Source organism: Passer montanus, unplaced genomic scaffold (genome assembly GCF_014805655.1).
Source record: "Passer montanus isolate IOZ18808 unplaced genomic scaffold, ASM1480565v1 scaffold208, whole genome shotgun sequence".
Classification (NCBI taxonomy): Eukaryota; Metazoa; Chordata; class Aves; order Passeriformes; family Passeridae; genus Passer; species Passer montanus.
This window is the reverse complement of record NW_024366681.1, coordinates 327,946-352,933: the sequence shown is the minus strand read 5'-3', so window position 1 is coordinate 352,933 and position 24,988 is coordinate 327,946. Positions and strand designations below refer to the sequence as shown.

At 34.9% G+C, this 24,988-nt stretch overlaps 1 protein-coding gene across 5 annotated transcripts in view; it reads right to left on the bottom strand.

Annotated features, from left to right (window-relative positions):
* LOC120501853 (solute carrier family 12 member 7) overlaps positions 1-24,988 on the bottom strand; it is a 120,395-nt gene that overhangs the window by 29,641 nt on the left and 65,766 nt on the right. For 4 of the 5 annotated variants that reach the window (XM_039708609.1, XM_039708610.1, XM_039708606.1 and 1 more), the window contains 11 exons: positions 23,707-23,853; positions 22,917-22,971; positions 20,588-20,718; positions 18,256-18,497; positions 15,785-15,996; positions 11,636-11,803; positions 10,136-10,234; positions 9,399-9,456; positions 4,955-5,129; positions 1,589-1,707; positions 782-880 (listed from right to left, as the gene is read on the bottom strand). In XM_039708609.1, coding sequence (XP_039564543.1) covers positions 782-880; positions 1,589-1,707; positions 4,955-5,129; positions 9,399-9,456; positions 10,136-10,234; positions 11,636-11,803; positions 15,785-15,996; positions 18,256-18,497; positions 20,588-20,718; positions 22,917-22,971; positions 23,707-23,853 — 1,505 coding nt within the window. The remainder of the gene's footprint in view (positions 1-781; positions 881-1,588; positions 1,708-4,954; positions 5,130-9,398; positions 9,457-10,135; positions 10,235-11,635; positions 11,804-15,784; positions 15,997-18,255; positions 18,498-20,587; positions 20,719-22,916; positions 22,972-23,706; positions 23,854-24,988) is intronic. The other variant, XM_039708607.1, reaches the window with a different exon arrangement.

Here is a 24,988-nt window from a genome sequence, read left to right as displayed (position 1 = left end):
TTAAAAGGAAAAATCATAAGCAACTCTTACATGCTAGAATCACGCTAGCTTATCTACTAAATGATCTAGTATTTAAGGCTATTTCAGCAGTAAAATTTCTCAATAGAATTATTTTTAATTATGTACTTTTAACATACAGTTAGAAAAAAATCCAGAAATTTCCCAATCGTAGTTTGAGATGTTTAAACTCTTAACCCATTAAAAAAAGATTAAATCAAAAAACCACACTTTCACCTTCTGTGTTATTACTCAATTTTTAAAGGGTTTACTTGAGTTATCAAATGCAATGTCCAAAGCATATTTTAAAACCAGTCATCACATCATCAGTGAACCAAATTATGTATACTGAATGAGACTTTTTTCTGTAGAAGTTTTAGGTTTGTGTATTTTTTGCATAACCAAAATGAAAATTGTCCTAACCTTCCTGAACACTTTTACCAGTTCTCCTTAAGTATATACAAGGCAGATTTCATGGTTTTTCATCCTCATTTTCCTACAGAAGGTCTCTTGGCTTCTAAGCAGAAAAAAATGTCATCCTGTAACCCTTTTCCAAACCATCTATATTAGCCACATGTTTTCATGATCACTGTTATTACTATGGCACTATTCTAAAAACATGAAAACAAATTATGCTCTTATTGAGTGCAGGAATCTTAATTCATTTAAGTCAGAAAGGAGATTTTGCTTTATTATTGCAATAAAATTAACAATTTAGTTAGTTAGTTAGTTTTAACTAACTATAGTTAGTTTTAACTCTTCTGAATGAAGAAATATTCCCTACCAGTGGTAATACTTGAAACGAGGTCTCCAGTTGGGAGTTCGCAAAAGCGTCTGAACTGCACAAGCCAGATTTACAAACATATAGCACATAAGGAAAAACCTGTTAAGAAAGGAAGAGCATTTTCTAATGAGAAACATACTAGACAGATGTGCATTAAAATATAAACATAATCCAAAACAGGGAAGGAAGGTGTCCAGTTTCCTGTATACTAGCATACAGTTTTCTGTATGCTATGTTCACAGTGGCCAAGAGAACACAAGACACACATTAAGATTGCTTACAGAATATTAGGCCTCAAAATATAGTATTATCATAATATAAAGACTCAAACACATATTTTGGAGACAAACGTGGCAAATAACTAACAATCATGATGTATCATTTTTGGCTGGGACAGAGTTAATTTTTTTCTTTTTCTATAGTAGCTCAGATGGTATCATGTTCTGGACAAAATAAATTTTAAAATTCTGTTCATATTCTAAAAGACTGAATTTTGTCTGTCTCTGTAGATGCACTTGACCTAAAATAGCAGTAATTATTATTTTAAAATCCAAGTTTTTTAAAAATTGAACATATTTTTATTAGTATTCCAGACCTCTGTCATGGAAAAACTTCCTTGTGCCTAGAATTTAGTTCAGCCAAAAAGATTTTGTTGTTTCATATTATTTCCAGGATCAAATAGGAATATAATTTGATAGAAAACAAAGTCTAACCTGTATTATTTTAAAAAGAAAAATAATTACCTGGCTAATTGTAAAAGAAAATACTATTTAACTTAAGAACATAAAACATCACACTCATACTTACATTGAAAGAATCGGTGCTACACTGTCCAATGAGGCTATCAAAATTCCTATTTCACAAATACCAACAGTGAGGAGCAGAGCCCAAGTTGGTTCTCCATTTGCTTTTCCATGACCAAATATCTAGTTTAATTGAAGTTCACAGTAAGATTAGGGAAAACTGTTCTTTATACAGCAATAAACTATGGTGCAAATCATGAACTAACTTACTTAGTTCTAACTCGAACTAAAAATAGTTATTAGTTACAAAGGAAAATGATGCAATCTATCCTATGAAAAGCCAAAATTAAAATAACAAAGCACACATTTTCAGTATTAAATATGCTTACTAAAGTAAGCATTGACTACATAACACTGAAGTCCTATGGCAGCTCTTATTGAAATATTCTTAAGAAAATTAAAAACCTTATGCATTAGAGATTTATGCCTAGTAAAAACCTAATATAGTTTAGGCCAGTACTTTTTGTAATATAGAAAGTAGGTGCCAATTCAGTACTTACCAACATAATATTGACTCTTAAAGAAAAATTAGACAGGGCTATGATCCTGCATAGAGCACTACCAAAAACCATTTTGTATGTGGTAATTTCCTTTGTGGAGAATTCTATACAGCCTTACTGGTGACAGATGGCAAAATGCCTGAGGTTCCAGTGGTATTTATTCTCCTCCATATTCCTCCATTCAAATACAGAAATTAAGACCTCATTCATTCTCCATGCTGTTCTCTTGTCATGGTTTGAGGTTGGCACAATGCCAGTGCTTTTATGAAAATATACTTTTTTTAGTGGTTGTTGTGAGATGTGATTAGGAACAGAGCAAAGCAGGCTCTAACTTAGGAATAAAGAAAAAAACTTTATTAACTACAATATTTAAAAAGGAACAGACAGAACTAAGAATGAAAATTTTTAATTACATTCTTCTTCTTCTCTCCATTTCCTCTACAGCATGAAATAACATTTTACATTTCTACTCCATTACTATCTCTCAGATAATCAATTTTCAGTCTGTCACTACTCTTTAAATAGTCAACTCTTAAGTTTATCAGGGAGAGAGGAGTCCCCCCTTGCACTATAGGCTTCCCTTAGAAACACAATTGAAACTTTTTGTGTTTCCATGTCACTCGTGGCATTGCCGGGAGAACATCTGCCTTTGTGACTTCTTCCCTTTACGTCCAGTACTCTCACCACTGCACATGGACCAGGACTGCTTTTAGGGTTCTTCTTCTAAGGATGTCCTGCCCAGTTCTAAAAAAGTAGCAGTCTTTTAGTTTTGGGACACCAGTCCCCCCCCAAATTTACCCCCTGGGGCTGAGGGGCCTCGTGAACAGAGATTTTTTTCTTCACTGAAGACAGGGCATCTTACATTTTCTTTAGCCGTCTCTGTTCATGCCACTGCTTTACTCTCTTGACTTCAAGGCATTTCCTCCCCCTAAATGCAGTCTCTGTGTCACAGGAAAAACATGGGTCTCTCCAGCTCAAGGCCACTCCATCATCTCTTCTCACTTAGGATTCTTTTCACCTCTGCTGACATCTTTTACTTGCACTAAATTTCATTACACTTGCCCATTTCCTCCGGCTTCATTTCTCTCTCTCCTCATTCAGATTCAGGAGGATCAGTATTTATAAGGTTTTTATTATTTTAGAAAGGGGTTAAAATCTTCGCCTCTGTCTGCCCGGAACTTCCAAGGCGGCGATTTCTTGGTGCCGCATCCCCCACTTCTGGCCAGCTGCATCCCCCACTTCTGGCCAGCCTTGCTGCCAGCACGATATTAAATCTTAAGGTAGCACAGGCACTGGCTCTCTCCCTCTATCTCTCTCTGGGGGAGGAAGTGGGAGTGGGGGCCCAATGCCTCTCAGAGCTCTTCTACTCTTCCATCTTGCAAAGCTTTCATCCCCCTCCTCTGCCCAAGTCTTCAGCCTACCTCACCCGGCCGCATGGCTTCCTCTCGCCCACCCAGCCCTAGCTGGGAAGGGGAGCTCCGACCTTTTTCAATGACAGGGACTAGGAGAGCGAGTTTCTGGGGGTTCTCTGCTCTTTTAACCCTGTGTTCTCAGAGGCGGTCTATACTTTCAGTAGCTAAACTAGGTGCCAATATTCAAATCTCAGCACTGATTGGTTTGACCACAACCTCCCAAAAAACTCACTTTTTTCTTAACCTACGACACCTCTTCTTTTAGCTTCCTGTCCTCCATCAATTTTCCTACTATTATATTAAAAACCCCTTTTTTTCTACTCATGTTTCAAGTCTCCTGGGTTTTTTCTTAAATACGTCATAGTTTTACTTCTATAATAATCTCCTTGTGTTTCCTTGATTGTCCATGCATTAACAATATCTCTCCAAAACAGCAAGTACATCCTCAAGCATCAAACCCCTCTCTAAATATCCTGCTTCTCTTCAATTCTCTTTCTCTCACTTCCCGAACCACAAATCTTTCCTTTTGATTCTTCATTCCTTTCAAGTCTAACTCTCAGGATGTATAATCATGTCACCTTCTCTCTACCAAATTTTTGCTTCAGGCAAAAGTAAATCTTTCTTGTTTCTTTTTCTCTATACTACCCAGAACTTACAATTTACTGCATTACAGCCCCTTTCCATTGACAAGTCAAACTCCACCACTACTCAGTCCCTCCACATTAGCATACTTAGTGTATTTATTTCCTGTTACAGATAGTCTTGCAAGTCTTGAGGTAAGCTGACTTCACCATACAGATCACAGCTTTACTCTCCAGACAGTATAATCTTTTGGAGTTTTATTTACTTATTTTTAACTCAAGTGTAGTTGTCTACGTTTTGCAGAAGGAGCCTAAGAATTCTCTCATCATCTTCTGTTTGCCAGCTCCCTTACTTTGAGAAAAATCTGATTTATTTCTTCTTAAAACATGTACAGAGATCTTGGAACAAATCTCATATTTGGAGTCATGGGATAGAATTCTATTGTTACATTTTTACTGACTTAATTTACCTTAGAAAAATGAATAAAAATTAGAATTTCATCTCTGTAATATGAGAAGTTTTATGCAGTTCCATAGTGAGATTAAATAACTCTGTTCACAAATGCAAGCAGTAAACGCACCCTAGAGTCTAGAAGTTCAGTTATGAGTTGCTTCTTAGTTCATTTATTTCCATTTATAGAATACTATATTCTCAGTTTGGAACCACTAACTTTTATGTGTAAAATCAAATATAATTAAATTGTACTGCACAAAAACATTGAAGATCAAACTTTCTCCTGCAATAGCCTCATCTGTTATTGTACACAAATAGAACTGAGCTACAAATATTTTCTTCACATTCTACAGGAACAGCAGAAATAATGTGTCAATTTTTTTTTTCACAATACTGTAAGAACATGAAGAAAAAAAATCTCACTTGAATAAACGGTACAATGCCATCTCTTGCAATGGCCTGCAATAGCCGGGGTGCACCAGTGAGACTCTGGAGACCAGCACCACATGTTGAAAAGAATGAACCAATCACAATAACCCATGGAGAAGGCCAGGCCAGTGTACCAACCACCAGATTTCCATTAACTGCTTCTCCAAATCTTAGGAAAGAAAAGAGAAACAAAAATAATTACAACAAAACAAACAAAAAAAGAATCCGTAAGCATCAAAATAACTTTTACTATAGCTTCAACACCCACATTTCAATCTTTCTGGACAACAGAACTTTTTTGACAGTAAACACTGTATTATAGTATGCACTATAGGATTTCCCAACCAAGCAATCTCTCTTTATTGTGCTGTTTATATTTAATTATAATCACTTCACATTAAGTGCTGCCTCTAAGCAGATATGCAGCAATTATCAGATATCTTGGCAAATGTTTCTGAATTAAAACAATAGCAAGAGTATGTACATTTGTATCTTACAGATCCCCGTGAGAGCTAGGAACTAATTTGCAGAAATCTGTTCCACTATATATACAAACATACCCTGGGGCATAAGCAGGAGATTCACAAAAAGTATTAGCCTTTCCTTTTAAAAACGTAACACTGACATACAATAAGTAAATAGAGAAATTACCAGACATAACCATTTTGAGTTTTGCACATCTTCTGGCTGTTGTGCAACCTGATGCAATTTTTAATTTACTAGAGCAAACAAGTGGGTAGAAGTCAGGAAGAGGTGCTTTCATTACAGTCCTCAGTGTCCCATCCAATACCACCTCCACTTCTTTTTCTAGATATCTAACTTTATGTTAATTTAGGCATGACTTGAATAAAATACAAATAAGTTATTCCACCCTACCCCCTCCTTCAAACTGGCAGTTTTGTTTTAAAAGCAAGTAAAGTTCTTATAGTTCATCTTACTGTTGTTAGTAAGCAGCCAAAATTAATTTTAAGGCTATCTCTACTATGATACCACCATTATTTTTTCCTAATGTGTTCCATTTTTTCTAAATAAAAGGAAAAGTCTACAGAAATAAGAGAAGAGAAAAACTAAGGAAAATTAATTTTTTTTGTCTTTTCAGACCTTCTTTTAAAATAAGGTCAAGAAACATAGCAATGAAGTGAATATAATGCGCCAGTGTTCAAATGCTTGCTTATGCCCATACAACTACGTACTATTTTCAGCAGATGAAAAAAAAAAAGCTAAATCACACTTCTCAAAATTATAGGATAAAACTCCATATTGTGCTTCTATAACAAAGATTTCTATAACTGTATATTTATTCTTCATTCAAATTCTAATGCCTATTTTTCAACTAAACACAGGATAGGAGTAACTTCAAGAGATGCAAGAAACAGAAAAATGTACAACCTATTTTTTTCCATTGCAGATATGACCATCATAATGAAAAAAAGCCTCAGAACCCAGTTTTTAGACCAGATTAAAAATCCACACACTTTACTGTTCAGCTGAATTTCAGCCAAATAAGAACTGGCAGCAATGTAAATGAAAGTTCATGGACTCAAGGTTCTTGCTACAATGAAATCTGCTCTAATGATAGCTAAGAGCTTACAAAATTCCCTCACCCCCCCTTGCCCTGTAAATTTTAAAAATATGAGTTTAGCTCTTCTTTAATTTCTTATTTCAGAATTCATTTACCATTTCCTAGGCAGTTTGATTTGGCTTTTATATTTATGATGAACAAAAAAACTAACAGATATTTTCACTGATGCAGCAATATCACTTCAAAGTAAAAATTACAGAATGAATAATGTTGGAAGGAACCACAGTGGGTCATCTGATCCAATCTCCTTGCTCAAGCAGAGTACAATGCACAGGATTGTGTCCAGACAATTCCTGAATATCTCCAGTGGCAGAAATTCCAAAACCTCTCTGGGCAATCTGTTCCAGTGCACAATCACTTGTACAGTAAAGAAGTTCTTCCTCATATTCATGTGGAACTTCCTGTGCATCAGTTTCTGCCCATTGCTTCTTGTCCTGTTGGTTGGCACCACTAACAAGAGCCCAGGTCCATCTTCTTAGGACCCCTCCTTTAGTTACTTAAATACATTGATGAGATTCCCTCTTAGTTGTCTCTTCTTAAGGCTGAACAGGCCCAGTTCCCTCAGCTTTTCCTCATAAGAGGGATGCTCCAATCCCTTTATCATCTTCATAGCCCTCCACTGGACCTCCAGAGGCTCCATGTCACTCATGTACTGAGGAGCCCAGAAATGGTCACAGCAGACCAAATGCAGTCTCACCAGGGCTGAGTAGAGGGGCAGAATGATCTCCCTGGACCTACTGGAAATGCTTTTCCTCCTAACACAAACCAGGATTATGTTGCAGTAAGGTAGAAAAATCATAAAAGAAAGGCCTCATAAGATCAGGCCTGCTCTCCTGGAATCAGTGGCTGGCCTTGTCAAGATAGCACTTTACAAATTCCCATGTGAAAGCAATCCTGGTGTGAGCAGTTTGTTACCATAAGAATCTATTCCTCTGTGAAAAACAGCTAGCACCTGTATAAACTGTTTTTACACCATTAGATAGAAAAATGGAAACTATCTCTCAAAAGCAGCATTTCCTGCATGTACACACTGGGAGTTTCAGTGACCAATCAATACAGGATAACAACTTGTTACTAACCAATAAAGTAATTGGCAAGAAAGCTACTTGTGAGAATCCTTAAAACTAGAGGGCTTTGGGAAAGCTGCAAAAGACAGGCCTCAGAGACAGCAGAACTGTGATTAGAGCTAAGCAGTAGCCATAAGATTTGTCAACAGAAAAATTATATAAGAAGTAGAAACATAGGGACAAATAGAACAATGGTCTGTGTATTAACGCTTGGCTAGACTAACTCCTTAACCTGTAGAAAAGTATACCTAGCAAGATATTAGGAAGTTCTAAGCTTAGTAATGGAGCTCTCTGCATTGTGTTTTAAGGCTTACAAGCAGGTATTGTATTTGAAATAAGCAAGCATTGTTTCAACCAAAGGTACGTGTGCTTATAGTGGTTGTATAGAACTACTGTCAATATGCTTTTGCTTTGTGTGATTGGTCAAAAAACTTTTAAAGTAAGTTGTAACATTAAGTTTTTCGTCTGCTGTCTGGGATATGAACTGCTGGCATTTTCCCATTGTCATAACCATGTAACAAGACTGATGCTGGAAAATAAAACAGCTTGAGACACGTTCCTTAGCAGTCCCATCCTATTTGTCGTTTGTACATAGATCCCTGGCCAGCGATAACAACAACCAATTGGAGTCACACACTAGTCACACATTCTGTTACACTGTATAAAAAGGAGTTACGTGAACAAAGAAATGGCTTTTCCAGCATGAAGAAAATGGAGTGTGCATGATTTATTCCCATAGGATTACACTGGCCTTCTTGGCCACAAGTGCATACCACTGGTCCAATACAGAACCCTAGGGGGCAACACTAGTTACAGGCGTCCAACTAGACTCTGCCACTGATCATGACCCTCAGGGATTTGCCAGTCAGCCACTTCTCAATCCTCACTGTCCACAGTTATTGAGCTTGCCTATGAGAATGCTGTGAGAGAGTGTCAAAAGCCTATCATGGATCCCCTGCTGCTTCTTGTATTAGTTTGATTAGAATCCAGCTTTTAACTTATGGTTTTTCTTCCAGACTTATGACATAAGTTGTCCCAGCATCAGCTTCACCACCTTTTAAACAATACCCCAATGACACTGTTTTATCACCTAAGTAAACATGAGCTTCAGTAGAAAAGAGAACCAGACACCAGCAAGAAAACAACTGTGAAACCTGACAACAGTTTCATATTAACCAACTTCTCGTAATGGAGAAATTGATCAAAACATGAAGATTCTCTTCATACTCATGTCCATCACATTTATTTCCTTCATTCTTCATATTATGCCTTAAATTTGTCAGGCAATTACATGGTTGAAAATAGACATGACTCCTGATGTACTACTGAGATTTTAAAACAAAAACAGCCATATGTCTAGTGAAAATCGTGGGTCTGATGGTGCATGGCAGTGGTCTTACAAACTCCCCTTGTCATGTAACTGTCATATTTTTAAATTTGTTCCTCAAAAACCTGTTACTTCTCTCAAAATAATATCCCCTTATCCCTATCCATCAGCTCTGCAAATACTAATTAGGATTTTCTTCATCAAGAACATTTCATTAGGGTGGTTCAACTTCAAACATTTATCTTAGATTCGATTCTGCTTCTTAAAGGCATACAGTCTAATAACCTGACCAGTTTTTGCAGCCATCTCAGTTTAACAGACACACTTTCCCTCCAGATTTAAACTAAGCAAAAGAAATATATACCACATAGATATTTCACATAAGAGCCATTAGTAAGTCCTACTAATATAACAAATGATTATGTATACGGCATGTAATATTAGAAGTTGAATATTACTTACTTATCTCTTAATATTACACCTTCTATACAGGCGCCAAACAACACTATACAGGAGAGATCTGTTACTGAGACTGAAGGAAGATTACTCTCTAAAAAATCACACAGAGGAAACCCAACCTTTTTTCACTAAGGTATGAAATGAAAATGTCCATGACAATGCAGTATGTGTGTGTGTGTTTCCTGGCTGCTTTTTTGTTTGTTTGTTTGTTTTTTTAACTAAAAAATCATAGCAGGGAAGAATTATGTTCTTTATGACTGTATTTCACAGTGATTTGTGAAGTATTGGAAGTAGCCAGCTCATATATCATGCAATAGGACAGGCATTTTCTCATACAAATAAGCAAGTACTTGTGTACTTTTGAGGGACCAACAACTACTATTACTGGTTGTTTGGTTTAAGATCTGGTTATCCTGAGTATGACAACAATCTGCCAACTGAAGCCTAATGCTAAAAACCTTCAGATCACTTGACTAAAACCATCAATTACATATTGGAATTTGAAGCACTAGTAGAATATATATATTTGTTAATAAAATTTGACATATTTTAATTATATCTATATCTACATCTATATATTATAATACTGGTATTTTAGACAAATATAAAAGATTTCTTTTCAGTTTAGATTTCATTCATTTCCTGCTCAGGAAACTCTAATGATTTCCAGTGAAAAACCTGTTATACCTACAGAATCTAGAGAATGTAGACTAAGAAAAAAGTCACAGTATAAAGGATACAAATAAAAGATGTAGTTGAAATAGCCAAAATTGTTCCCGTAGGAATAGATTTCTGAGCATCCTTCAGATCTCCAGATCTATTTGAACCTGCCATAATACCTTAAAAGGAAACAAAATTTATGTCATAAAAACAATTAATAGTAACTCCATGACAGTAACTAAGAAAACAAGAACATCTAATTTTAAGCCAAATTTAACTCAAAGATTGGAGAATGAAGCAGGCTATAGAAGCATATTATAATCCTGACAAATTCTCAATTTATACCTTCATTTTATTCAGAAATCTGTGTTACTACCCACTTGAGTAAGCAAATCCTATGAAGGTCAGTAAAAAGACAGATTAAAACAAATATTTTTCAAACATTACCTCAGAATCATTCTTGAAATGAAGAAATACAAGGAGTAGCAATTTTGCTACTAGGGATGGATGTTATAAATTAATAGGGACTTAGTAATTTTAGCCAGTATTACTTAATGCACTAACTTTCTACTCAACAGACCATCATAATAACAAGCAAATATAAGCAAGCAAATAAATAAACTAACAAATAAAACCTCAGAAGCAAAAAAGAAAGGAGCAGGCAAGAAAAAGAATGGTTGGAAAAATCACGTGTACGCATGCATGTGAATCTAAAAAGAGAACAGAATTATTTTGTAGCATATACAGTGACAGGAGGGAAAGAAACTTATACAATAACTAATTCTGACATGTCTTCTAGAATTGACCTGACCACTGGAAGCAAAAATATGGAAGCTAATGTCAAGATGTTCCAGTGCAAAAACATTGTCAAACTCCATGGAATAAAACAATAACATGGGTTCAGATGTGATGAAATGTTGGTGAGAGTCTGAAGTAAAGAAATAGGAGCAGTGGGGCTCAAACAGTGAATACAAAGGGATGACTCCATAATAAACTAGCAAACAGTGCTGCAACTTCTTATTGGAGTTCTATTTTCTTACATGATATTACAATTACTTCAGCTGGGACTTTTGAAGAAAAACATGTCTGTTTTTTTCATTCAAGCATGAGCTGAGGAAAATGAAATACAACTAGTCTAGGCTTGACAAAAAAGTCTACACAGTTAATGTGGCAAAATATTGGACATGCAAACAAATCCCAGGCAGTTAACCAGGCAGCTTGGACACTGGAAGAATCATTTTAATAGTAAACTGTTCTCCCAAGCCTTTGAAGATTAAAGTGTTATAAAGGCACCTTATTTTGAATAAACATTTAGTAACATATGAGGGTTTTGCTTTCTTTCCAGACACAGAAATGGCCCTTAAACAGATTTCTTGTTTAAGTCCTATAACCTGCAAAAGTCATCAGCCATGACCTATGTCTTCCTAGAACCAGAAGGTTTTAGGTACATAACCTCAGACACAGAAACTTGCAACAGCATAAGTCACCTATAAGATTGGTGAAAATGAAAAAATTGCACATGAAATTTTTTTCCCAGATATAAGTACACATCCTCATGCAAGAAAAATAGTTGTGTCTACCTGTCACAGATGGGAAATAAATCCCTACAAGCATTGTGAAGTAGGTCGTGATGTCTGTAAAAACATAAGGAAGTCCACCCATTTTTGATTCTTCTGATCCAGCAACTGATGGCTGATCTTTTTTCTCAACTATTGATCCTTTTTCTGAATAGGCACTCCAGAGATTATCTGCAAGGTGGGGGAAAAAACAAAATCAGTGTCATCTCTCTGTTTCAAGACATCAACTAGTGAGAATGCAATAATCCTAGGAATCAGATGCCTTTTTCTTACACAAAAATCATGATATTTCCCAGTATGATTAATACCATGGGCACTCCAGTCCATGCTAGTAAAAATGCAGTAGAGTGTGAGATGTGTCCTGCAAAATCTTCTCTTCCTCTAAAGCAAAATATAGTTATAGAATTAAATTCTAACACATTTTAGAATGTACACTTACATTGCACAGGCACACAGATGTCCTATTGTGAAAAAAATAAGGAATCTTATCTCCAGGTTCAAGGAATCTTGGTATATACTAATATTTCTTGTTCTTGTATTTTGAGGAGCAGCATGAAAAAGAAATGCTACTTAACCATAATTTGAGTTCTTTGACACCTCCTATACAGAATAATCCTGCATAACAGTTTAGGATTCAGCTGTTAATGGCAAAAGATTTCCATATGGTGACAAAAGCTTGATAACCAGACTCCAGAAGATCACTGATAAGCAAAAAAACCCCAGCAGAATATGGCCCAAATGCCCCAGCAAACTAAGCACATTTGTTTGAAGAGTGATAGGTCAAAGAGTAAATTTTGAGAGCTTAAATTTGTGGAAAACACTGGTTGTGTACCTTGATAAGATTGTGAGAACAGACCACACTGATTCTTACTTGAAAATGAGACAAGTTGTCCTATCATATGTGAGAAAACAAAGTAGATACTCTTCTGGCCTGTCAAGAAGGCAAAGGATTTTACAGTAAGGAAATAAAAATTCCCATGGACTGATGCGATCATTGAATAGTCGATTTACAGGCATCCTGAACAACTCTACAGAATTCAAGTACAGTGTTCTAAGCCTTTATAATAGCAAAAAGTAACCTTGAGCACAACAGAAGATGGACTTTGAACCATAAGTGACCAAAGAGAGGGTACTCATACCCAGATTTTTTTTTTAAATCTTACAATCGGTAAGCATGTATGGAAGTATGCATGAGAAGCAGAAGAGAAAGCAGAGCAAAGATTAAAATTAGGTATTATTCGCTAAGGAATGCTATGTGTATTACTACAATCAAATGAAGAGGAGTAGCAGACTGATCTAGAGATAAGACTGAAGCCATAAGAAGTTAATGAAACAAGAGAATTTTAAATTTCAGGAATTTTAGCAGAGATTTGATGAGTGATGTAAAATAAGACTAGATCTCCAAATTAGCATCTATCTACCCCCTGTGAAACATAAGAAGAAAATCCAAAAATCAGTTTGAATTGCCAATCAAATGCACTTAAATTCTTAATAAGCACTCAACAGCTTGTGTCCTTTATTCAGTATGACACAGAAGTGACAATGACCTGAGCACTGCAATACATACAGCTTAACTGTGGAACTGTGCCTGCCAGCACATGGGTAAAATCGGCTTAGATATTTTGTTAAATAGAAATCACTTTCCTGTTTCATAACTTGTCACACAGCGCTTTCCTATGCTCATTTCCCAAAAGTGATAATCCAAGTGGACTTCAAAGTTAGAGTGAGAAAAAATAATAACTTTTCAGAAAAGCCCAGACATTTGTCCAGACATTCTAGGACCATTCCTTGATAGCTAAGGCTTCTCTAGCAGCTAACATTTAGGGTACATACACAAGAACGGGTACAGTGTATCAGACGAACATGCTATCACCATCAGAACAATGTTGATAAAGCTAGTAGAAGAACTGTATAATTTCTGTTAGGGTTATAGGCCTATTTAGCCAGCCACTTGCAGAATGATTTATTATTGTTAGGACAACACTCACAGAAGCTATATAAGAGATGAATACTTACCCTACATGAGTGCCCAATAAATGGTGTGAGGACTTAGCACACTTCCTGAGGCACCCAATCATGGCATCTGAATATTCCCAGTCACAGCTCAAGAAATGTGCAGAGCCTGCAGCTCCAAAGTCTTCACACAAGGCAGAAGATTCATCAAGTGGAAGAACCCTCCTTGAGAAATCTTTGCCATGAGAGCTGAAGCTAGGTATCAGAATGTGTACTCACACTCAGCAAGACACCTAGTTTTAGCACTAGGTGTAACTAGGATAGTGAAATGCATTGTTATGGAGAAGCTCTTGTTCAGAAAAATGTTAATCAGTGAACAGAAGCAGAGTGTATGTTTTCAAAAGCAGGAAAAGCAGTACTCAGCCTGAAATCTCCAAGAACACTGAAATATGTGAGGTTGACGTGAAATAGTATTGATACCCAAGGACAAATGGAAAGCCATTTCATTAAATTAAAAGTGTTTCAGGGAGACACAGAAACTAAGGACTCATGAGTAGCATCTCTACAGGAACAGTCAAAAGCAACAATAGCAGTTGACAGAGGCAATAAACAGGGAAGTTATTTTTTATTTCTGACAAAACTTAGTAGTTATTCACAGTTTTTCTTTAGTTTTGAAAAACTGGGGAAGCCTCAACTTAGCTTTTGCAAAAGAAAATGGTCAGAAGTATTAAAATTCCTTAAGTGAAACATAAATGAAGGCAATACACTTGGAACAGTCCATCTATATTGCCCATGTTATTAAAATATTCCTCACCCAAGGAATCTATACGAGACATTGGATAAGAGGAAATCTCCTCACATGGATTAAAAAAAAAAAAAAAACAGTTCAAAGACAGAAAACAACAGGTAAAAGTAAATAGAAATACAGCTTTGTAATGCCAAAGAGCCACCAGGAAACTTCTACAAGAATGACCATCAGGATGTAACCAGTGCTATCCAGTACACTCAAACAGGCCAAAAATAGGAGCTAGCACCAAGATGAGAACCTGCTGGCAATTATCAGTTAATTCTAGGTTGTAGAAGGAAAAATAACTACAAGGAACTTAAAAAAAAACAAAAACAAAACCACCAAAAAAAACCCAAAAAACATATCAGATTCCATGAGTAAACGTAAAGGAATTGATGAAATTCATTACATGTAAGCAAAGAGCAGTGAATACTGGAAAGCATGTCGCTCACAATGAGCTTTCAGCAGACTCCTGGTCTTTAGAGATCTTAACATTATGTGAGAATAAATTAGCAAAATATACTTTTGTACAGGATTGTTTGTTGAATGAAACATTAAACAGTGAAGGGAACAAGGAAAAAAAATAGTACTCAGCCTCAAACCTCCAAAAAGTAAAAGAACAACTTATATCTTACAGGGTAGCACAAAATTGTAACTTGCAGCTAACTTGTGAGCTGGGACAGGAAGTGCAAAATTATTCACGAAAAATTGTAGATATGCATATGGTAAATCATAAAACTCGGAGAACAAACTCTAAGTTACATTTCTTGCAACAAGCAAGTAATTTCATTTTTCATTGAGAATTTTTTTTAAAAAACACAAATTTAGATTCAGAGAAGCCTATGTTTCATTTAGTATCTTTTAATGTATTTGTACATTTTATATGTGATATTTTAAACTGGAGTACTATGGCAGCACGATTTTAAGGGAATGCAAAGGAGAGGTATCAGAGTATCCATTTCATTCCCAGAAACATTATTTGCATATGTACAACACGAATTATTACACATTTAAGATGAATCCTATGACTTGATGCAATCTGAATTCCAAGCTGCTACAACCATACAGATTTGTAAAGAGAATAAAATCTATACACTTTGTAGACTGCTCTTCTCCAATTCAATCACTAACTTGTACACATTGGAAAATCCACAGAACTTCATTCTCATTGCACCACCTGTGAACTGGAAACAAGTTCTCCCTCAGGAGAGTTTGAAAATATATTAATGAATGGCTTATTGAAATGTTTGGCATACATATTAAAAAAAAAAAAAAAGCTGCGATGAGCTCTTTATCACCTTTTTGATTGAACAATGGCTTTTGAAAGAGTACCTATAAAACTCCAATTACCCCCAAATTAAAGCACTTGATACTGTCCAAAAACTTCTAAATCACTGTGCTTTCCAACTTACCAGTTAGAACTCCACTCATTATTCCTGGAATTCCTTGAATTTCTGTTACATTATTGAGACTAAAGTAGTCATCACATGTAGCATTAAGCAAAGAACTATCACAGAACAGGCGCCACAAAGGTGTAGTCTTTGTTTCATTATTGCTTTCAGTAAATTTGGCACAGACATCAAAGCTGCGTTTTGACAATGTACGGTTTCCAAGGAGACAGATACTACAAACAAGAAAAATAAAATCAGTGTTCCTTCAATACAAGGCTGTGAATTAAGGCATTTTTTGTCCATTAGACTTCTTCAGAAACATGTTACTTACACTGTCTACCTTAAGGCCTATACTACATCTACTAAAACAGTATATAGTTTCTACATCTAAAACTATCATCAATAGTCTTAAAACTATGGATCAAATATTTCTTCTTTATGGTATTGGCAGCTATTTTGCCTCCTGATTTGTTCTTCAGAAAGTACAATCAATTTAAGCAACTTGCCCACTAAATAACAGCAATTATGATGCATTCAGTCCTACAATAAAGAAGTAAAATTAAGTAATACTTTATAAACATAATTAAAAGATGAGTCTGATGAAGAAAATATAAAAGTAAAATTAAGCAAGTAAACCATTCTCTTCCTTTTCAAGCAACTGAAAACTTTAGATGATCCTCAAAAACATTACAGTCCAAAAGGTACGAAATAAGCCAGGAAGGTTAAACAGCAAAATTTAACAACAGTTATGGGAGTATAAATTAAAGAATCATGTATTGGGGAAGCAAACTTTTTTTTCGGGAATGAAAGAGAATTAGAAAAGTCTGAACAGCTGTCAAAGCAAATTCCTACCAGCAGACAACATTAAGGATCTAGGTATATTTATTCGTTAAACTGTACAAAAGATGTTTAAGATTCCAGGCTTGCTTAAAATTTGAATGATATAGGTCTTTGAAGACAAAAGAAGGAACATCAAATATAACATGGGGGTTAGGCAGATACACCAGTGCAGCTTCAAGATATTGCATCTCATGGAATTTGAGCAGATTTAACAGAAAACTGTTCCTAAAGAGATCATCTTGTCACTTGCCTTGCTTATTTTTCTTTTTAATTGCTACTGCTTTGATGACTCAATAGCAGGAGGGTCAAATGATACAAGCAATGGAAACTTCTTTCAGTTTGATTCAACTGGGAGATCTTGAGGTAAACTATTTTACCACCTACACAATGGACAAACTTAATGGAGGTTAGTGATACCAGCCTAACTAACCAGCCAAGTAGAAGCTGTTTTGTTTGAGTTTTTAAACTACCACCATCAGATCAGTCTTACCACTACATAAAACCATACTTGAGTTTCTCATTTTGAGGCAGTTGTAAACCATTATATTTAGTGAAAAATAAACTCTTTTTATATTTTCCCCCCCAATACAATAATATTACAGTAGTAGCCACATATAAAGTCTCCAGGGACTTGGTAATGAGTCTCACCCATGCTACATATCCACATAAACTCTCTTTTATCTATACAGGCGAAAAAAAGATTACTGTTTCCCCACTGCAAGTTACTCTAAGAAACATAAGTTTTATTCAGAAATATGTCAACATTTCATATATTACATGTAAAATAATGTTACAGAACAATCCACAAGTATTGTTCTAATGCTCAATTTGTAATGTAATTACCAACACTTCAAAGTAATATTGAATTTGTAACAATCATACAGCAAAGGATAACTCTCACTATGAAGTGCCATGCAAGATTGAAGTTATCAGCCTATTCCGATCATATCTTAAGCAATATAATTTTGTTTCCTCTTTCAACTGAAAAATATGCAAAAATGCAACTCATATAACTGGGTAAAGTAAAATGCAGCTAATAACTGGAGTAGAGTAGCTCCTATTGAGCTAAGAATTAAGCACATCAAGGACCTTGAGAAGCAATGTGTCATGCATAACAATAACATTTTATTTTATTAATGGGAAAGCATTCACAAACACAAGTGAATTTAAACACTTCAACGTACCATTTTTAAGTAGGGAGAAATAGAAGTTTCTAAAATTTCTTCATAACACAGAAAGTTTAAATTTATGGGGTTTTTATAAGTATGGCTAATAGCTACAATGGTTTCTTGACCTTTTTACATTATTCTGTAGGTTTTTAGTTTAAATCTTTAGATAAAGCAGTTACATTTACTGTCAGCAAAATGCACCTTCTTGCTCCTTGGGTGTGGATGAACTAACAGCCAAATTTTAAGCACCAAAGAACATTTTCTAGAGTTACCATATCTTATGAAAAATGAGAGAAATATTCAGATATGTAACTCAGAATAACAAATGACCACATTGGTATTTAAACTACATAAACCTACCACTGAAACCAAAGTGTTTGTATTTTGAAAATTAGTTAAAACATGAAATGGTTACAGTAGCTATTCCCTCCCCACACTTTTTTTTATTTTAAATAACCCACACAACTTCAATATTGCACTTACGGAAAGTCAGGTGGGTCAAAAGCAGTCTTAATAACTCCAGCATATATGGCAATGATGGAAAGAATCACACAGGCAAGGAAGACCAGTGCAAGTTTGTTGACATACTTTACTCCCACAAAAACTACTATGGCCATCAGAATGACAATACATGTTCCATAGACTCTCATGTTATTCAGCATAGCCTCTGTTTCTTCACCAACATCTGTCACTTTAAATATAGCAGCACTTGGAGAAATATAGGTCTGCAAGAGATATGATGAACTATCATACATGTAATAGTGAACATTTCATTAAATCATTTATTTGAACTATAAAATCTAACCTCCTATACATTTTGCTTTCAGAAATGAGTTTAGCCATATAATTTGGGCATCAAGAAACTGTAGAGATAAAGGAAGGAAAAGGGTGAGGGTGAAGAATAACAAGGTTTAAGAATAAGATACAATTTTGCTCCAGCTTCTTATCTCCTGTTAAAGAGCTTCCACTTCTCAAATTCATGTGTCTGCCAAATGGGAAAAATGGCTAAGGAATTTGGTGGTAGAAGGAAGTAGGAACATGACAAAAATAAAAGAAAAAACCCAAACCATAAACAGGACTTCCATTGATTGAAACAAAATATGAAGAATCAAACAAAAGTATAATAAACTAAAAATGTTTTCAGTATTATAGACCTTATATAATACTTCATAAAATTTTAATCTAAAGTTGCAACAGCACAATTTAAGAGTATTGTGAAGAAGCTTAGTCATGTGCTAAACCAGATATTTCAAACTACTGCAATTTCAAACAAGATTCTCTTACAGATCTCTCTTTCTTAAATTTTGGTGTGTTGTACTTGAAAAGAAGTTAGAAACTGTTAATAGCACTTATATTGATAAATGTGTGTGAGAAGACCAACTGATCTGTAGTTCTGAGACACTGGTTTACTACACTACACAACAATATCTATATGCCTTCTTCTAGCACCCCTAAAAACACCCGTCTCTGCTCAGCTACCAGGGCTTGAGGCAACTCCAGTCCTTAAAAAAAAACTGCTCAAAGACTATTTTTCAATAATATAATTTCTAAAGGCAGGAAGAAACTTTGAACAGGAGGCTACCATGATGCATTCATAAGCAAAATCCAAAAATAGACATAGACAATTATTTACCAGAATTTTCTTAGATTAAATTTAAGTTTAGTAAATTACTATTTACTAGAATGCTATAAGATATGGAAATTGTCACATCATCATGGAAGAAAAAGAAAGCAAACTAAAAAATTATTACAGATAAAGTATATATTGTTAGAAAATCTTACACTATGACATTGTAGAAGTTTCAGACTCTCTGTGGAGGTACTCCAGAAAATTTTCTTGTGGATTTTATTGCCCTGCTATTTAAAGCCTTTGCCAGGGAAATCCACAGACAGATGACGGATTTCTGATTCTCCAAATAATCCATGCCCCAGTGAAGAAAAAAAAAAAAGCAATACTCATGGCTTGTGGCTATGTCAGGGGTCCATTCTGAGGTCTTTGACAGATATCCTGGGCAGCATTTTACTTCAAATTCTGTAGCTGGATCTCGAACATTTATATTAGCAACACAAACCCAGCATGACCCTCTTAATAGGGAGAACAGTGCACCAAATTCAATCCACAATTCAACATATGCTTGTATTACTACCATAGATCAGACAACAAGCCAGATCAGATCACACAAGCAAGCATTAGTGAATACTATCTCTAATTTAAATGTAAAAAAGCCTGGATTTGAGTACATGGATCATAGTAAGTAACAAGAAAGAATTCTTAAGTATCTCCTGTGCATATCTTCAGTTTCTGATTTGATGACCAATTATTGGCCCCTCCTGGATGGAGCAAAGTCATAGTAACCAGGCCACTGCCACACAGGCAGACTTCCACAGCATCTTTGCAAATATATGAAAATTCAAAGCCAGTAGTTCAGAAATGAGGAAGTGTGATAGATTATTATTTCCTCATCACAGATATGCCCTTCATGTTCTCCACAACTTTTCACTGAGCAGCAGTGAGTTATCCTGGTAATGCTTTCCAACCATTATTTGGAAAGAGAAGATTTCTGCTTGGTTCCCACATTGTATAAAATAAACACACATCAAATACCATTTAATTTATTTTTGTATTACTGATAAGAATTTAACTTCCTCAAATAGTCACAAGTAGAGTAAAAATAAATATCAACATCCTGAAAATGTAGTACCAAAACATTAACGATCACCAAACTAGAATGCATTTTAGACCATTAAGAAAATTCATCAGCAATATCCCAAAACAGCCCAAATACATTTAGTCTTAATAGAGAGTAGTACTTACCAATAAAATTTCAATGGTACCAAGAATGTACATTGCTCCTGCAAAGGTTGTGCCCAAGTAGAAACAAAGTCCCACTGCTCCACCAAACTCTGGCCCTAAAGATCTTGAAATCATGTAGTAAGAGCCTCCAGCTGTGAATTTAACAAAACAAAACAAACAAACAAAAAAACAAACAAAACAAACAAACAAACAAGAAACACAAAACATCTCCAGTACTTCAGATTAAGGACGGCAGTAGAGAACAAAAATTTGAATCATTCACTCAACATAATCAAGATAACCATTGCATGTGTCTCCACTGACATGCTCATGACAAGACTGTAATCAATGTGTATACCATCTAGATAGTTAGAATGTACATTTCAAGTTAATATCCCTGTGTGCATTATGTGTGGAACAGAAAGCGAAGAGCAAAGAAAGAAGGGGAAAAATTCCACAAGCTAAACAGAAGTAAATTAGACAAGGATATACAGGTATAAATATATATGAATGAATTTTTAGCTTCTAACCTTAAGCTGTTCCCCATCAAACAATAAAGTTCCAAAATAATTGCTTTATGAGGCAAGAGCAAAACAGATTATTTTCTACTGATTCTTTCTATTTTCTGTATACTAAACCATTGCCACTTTCACTTCAGATCACTTTTTTTTAGTACTGTTTAAACGTGTTGGGTAGGGATTGCTTTTTCTTGTCCACTTATATAAAATTCACTTTTACCCCGAGTTCTTCAATTCTTCTCACTCTTATTTCCCATACGTATGCATCATCTTTCTTTAAGTCATAAACTACACCACACCATCCTATTTCCATTGCACTATTTGCCTTTTAATAAGGCCCTAAATTTCAAGCTCATCTCTTTCTTTTAGACTGTCAACCAACTCCCTCAAGGCAAACATCTACTCTTAAATTCATTATTTTTGTCCTGCTTGTGGGAAGAAAGAGACAGAGGAAAGATGTGTGCAATTTTAAATAACATACATCAATGTGCAGAGTCTAAAGCTGTTTTTCACAGAATTGTTTAAGTTGGAAAAGACCTCCAAGATCATTAAGTCCTATTATTGACCTAACACTACCCTAACAGGATCCACCACTACACCCTCTCCCTAAGCACCACACCTCCTTGTTTTTTGAACACTTCCACAAATGGTGATTCCATCATTCACCTGGGCAGCTTGTTCCACAGACTTCAGTGTTTTCAATATGAATGAATGAGAAACTAAGATACTATGATGCATCACCAATCTTTTTACTAAATATAATGAATGCTCTTGCATATAAAGACAAAATAAAGGATCCTGCTCCTCAGGTCTCCTTCAGTCCTAGGTTCTTATCTGTGCTTTCTGCCTTCTCCATATATTCCAGGACAAGCATAATTTCTCTAAGAAACTGGCACCAACAACTAAAAAAATGAAAATTGAGACCTATCTCATGTAAGAACTGCAGGCTTCAAAGTCTGTGAGAGATGTTAAACAAAACCATTAAGATGAACTTTAAAAATATGAGGGGGAACAGAGCAGAACATTTTAGTTATCTGTGCACTGATTTGAATAACTCAATTTTATTATAAAACGCAAGTATTTTAAACAAAATTGTCTCTTGATTTTTTTATTTCATATATGGTACTGTATCCATGAAATAAAATTATAATACAATTATTCTACATCCTACACAAATTATAGCTTTTACTTTTATTATAGCCCAACAACTTCAGTTTAAGTTCAGAGTTCATACCAATATCTGAACACCAGAACTATCAGTTATTGTCCTGAGAAACTGAAAAGGGTAAGAGCTTCAAGAGCTAACTGATTTTGCCACTAAAAAAAAAAAATCCTCTTACTTTATGAAGCCGAATCAATTTATCAGTCTATCCTGAAAATTTAAGGAGATGGGCAGAACCCAGAGTGTTTATACAGAAAAATATTTTTGCCATGACACCAGTTACTATTCTTGCAGAAAACAACATAACTAACTCGTGTTTAGCTGGAATGTAGGAGAATTCAGGAGAGAAAAGTAGTACCCTTATTTGTAAAGAAATTTGCTTTGTGTGAAGACCAGTCTCCATTAATTCAATTTATAACATCTTATCTTTGATTAAAACAGGATCAAATGACTGATGACAAAGTTGTGCTACAGATGGTAATTCCCAGAAGACCCAGTCTTAAAGACTGTATCTCACATTTAAAAATTATTTATAAAATCAATTAAAAGAAAAAATGCATTTGATACAAAGGCATTACTTCTGATATTTGAGAATGATAAGAATTTCTTATCCCAGATTTAAACTTCCATTATTTAAGAATTTGCCATGTAAGATAAAATTCTTCATTACCTGGAACTACACCATTTGTTGCTATAGCACTCATGGAAATTGCAGTTAGCATAGTCTGTGGAAAGATGAAATACAGGAAATTTAAAATACCAGAGTTTTGGAGGGTTTTTTTTAAAAGATTGAGCAAAACAGTAATCAAATGGAACTAGATTTCCACACCCCCCACCCCCCAAGATGTTTAATTTGGGATATACATGCAACTCAAGTACTCAACTTTTCAGCAGAAGATTTAGTTAACTTATACTTGACACAGTCTTTAAAAATTAACTGGAAGTATACAGACCATTGCATATACTTAAAATAGTATGTTCATTATTTCAATTTAAAAAGTAGTGAAAACTAATTGTAACGTTATCATGACAACATCTAGTAGTGCTCTCATATTCTAAAAAATTACTTTATGGATGCAATGCTGTGGGATTTGATTTGTAGTTTATTAGTCAGCTTGTTCTGAAGTTGAAAAAAGCAGAAGAGATCTCAAAGGAAATAATTAAATATTTGCTAAAGGCTGATTTAATGAAACTTATATAAAACTTCAAACAAAAGCTTACTTTGATCAACTCAAAAGATTGTTCATATGAGTTAGACTGACACGTGACACTCACTGCTTATACATATACCCCATTTTTCTCAATTCAACCATATTGGTTAAATATCAGTACAATTTTACCAGTATGATTAAACATGGTTATTTTTTTCCCTGATACTCATACATTAGAAGGTGTCAGTACTCTTTTAACAGAGGATTTGGACAAGAGTTTAAAAAATAAATAAAATAAGTTTAACTTACACAAGCACAACACATGAACACAATGATGAAAGACTCAAGAACTCCAGCTGTCCCTACAATCCATGTTAAACGCAGGAAAAGGATAACTCCCAAGATGTTTTGCAAACAGGGAAGATATACGCCAATAAAAGTGCCCATTCGTGGACCCTGGAAACAAAGTAAGAACACAAATTCCTTTGCACTAATAAATTTAAATCCATAAACACTTTATTCCCCAAACACTTATTACAAATGCTCCATGAACAAATGCCAAGTGAAACTGAATGGTAGCTTCGGAGTGTTCAGCTTTGCAAATATTCACATGCTATTTATAAAAAAAAATTCCTGAAAAGAGAGAAAACTATTTGTGATAACAAACTCTCTTGTTCCACAGGAATTAGGATGACACTTGGATAAGGATAGGATGGCCCTTTATCTGTTGATCATAACACTCTACAAACTTTTTTGGAAATACCAGTTACAAGTTAAAGTTAGAGGTTAAAGATAAATTACTGCCATAATCAAAATATCATTTGTATTCTGAAAAAAGATGATCACAAATTGCCACATAGCTGGCACAAAAAATTACACTCAATAATAATTTCAATTTTTAAAAAAGACAAACAAGGTATTAAGACAGACCATTAAGTAATGCAGAGCTGACTACAATTTCTTTTTTTCAAAAATTTTAAAACCTGTCACAACGTATGTGTACTTTTTATTTACTAGTGATCACCATAGGTCAAGACACACACAACAGCATTCAGGTTTCATCACTAAAGTTTCAGTCTTCTACACTTATGAAGGGAAATCAGGCTTTGAAATACTCTATTTAAAATCAACAGTTATACACAGTAGCTTTCCAGTTACACAAGATAGTCTTAAATCACAACTTGGGCTGTGAAAAGTGGCAATTGTTTTAAATAAATAAGCAAGTATTGATGCTTTAAAAGTTATCAAAATTATTAAGAAAATACTGCATTTCCAAGTATTTATAAGAAACCATAGAATGCCATTTAGACTGTATATTTTATTTTTAGCATCTTGGGCGTTATCCATATGCAGCATCAACTCCACTGCCTCAATAACACCATTAAAATGCTACTCTGACAGGCTATTAACTCTTACAATTTCAGAAATTAAAATATACATAAACATACATACATAAAAAACATACATAAAAACTGTTTTATCAGGCCACCACATGGAGCACAAACAAGATCAAGTGCAAGTGAGGACATGATGTTAATTTGTTCACAGTCAGCTTCAGAGGGAATAACACGGTGCTGCATTGACAAAAACC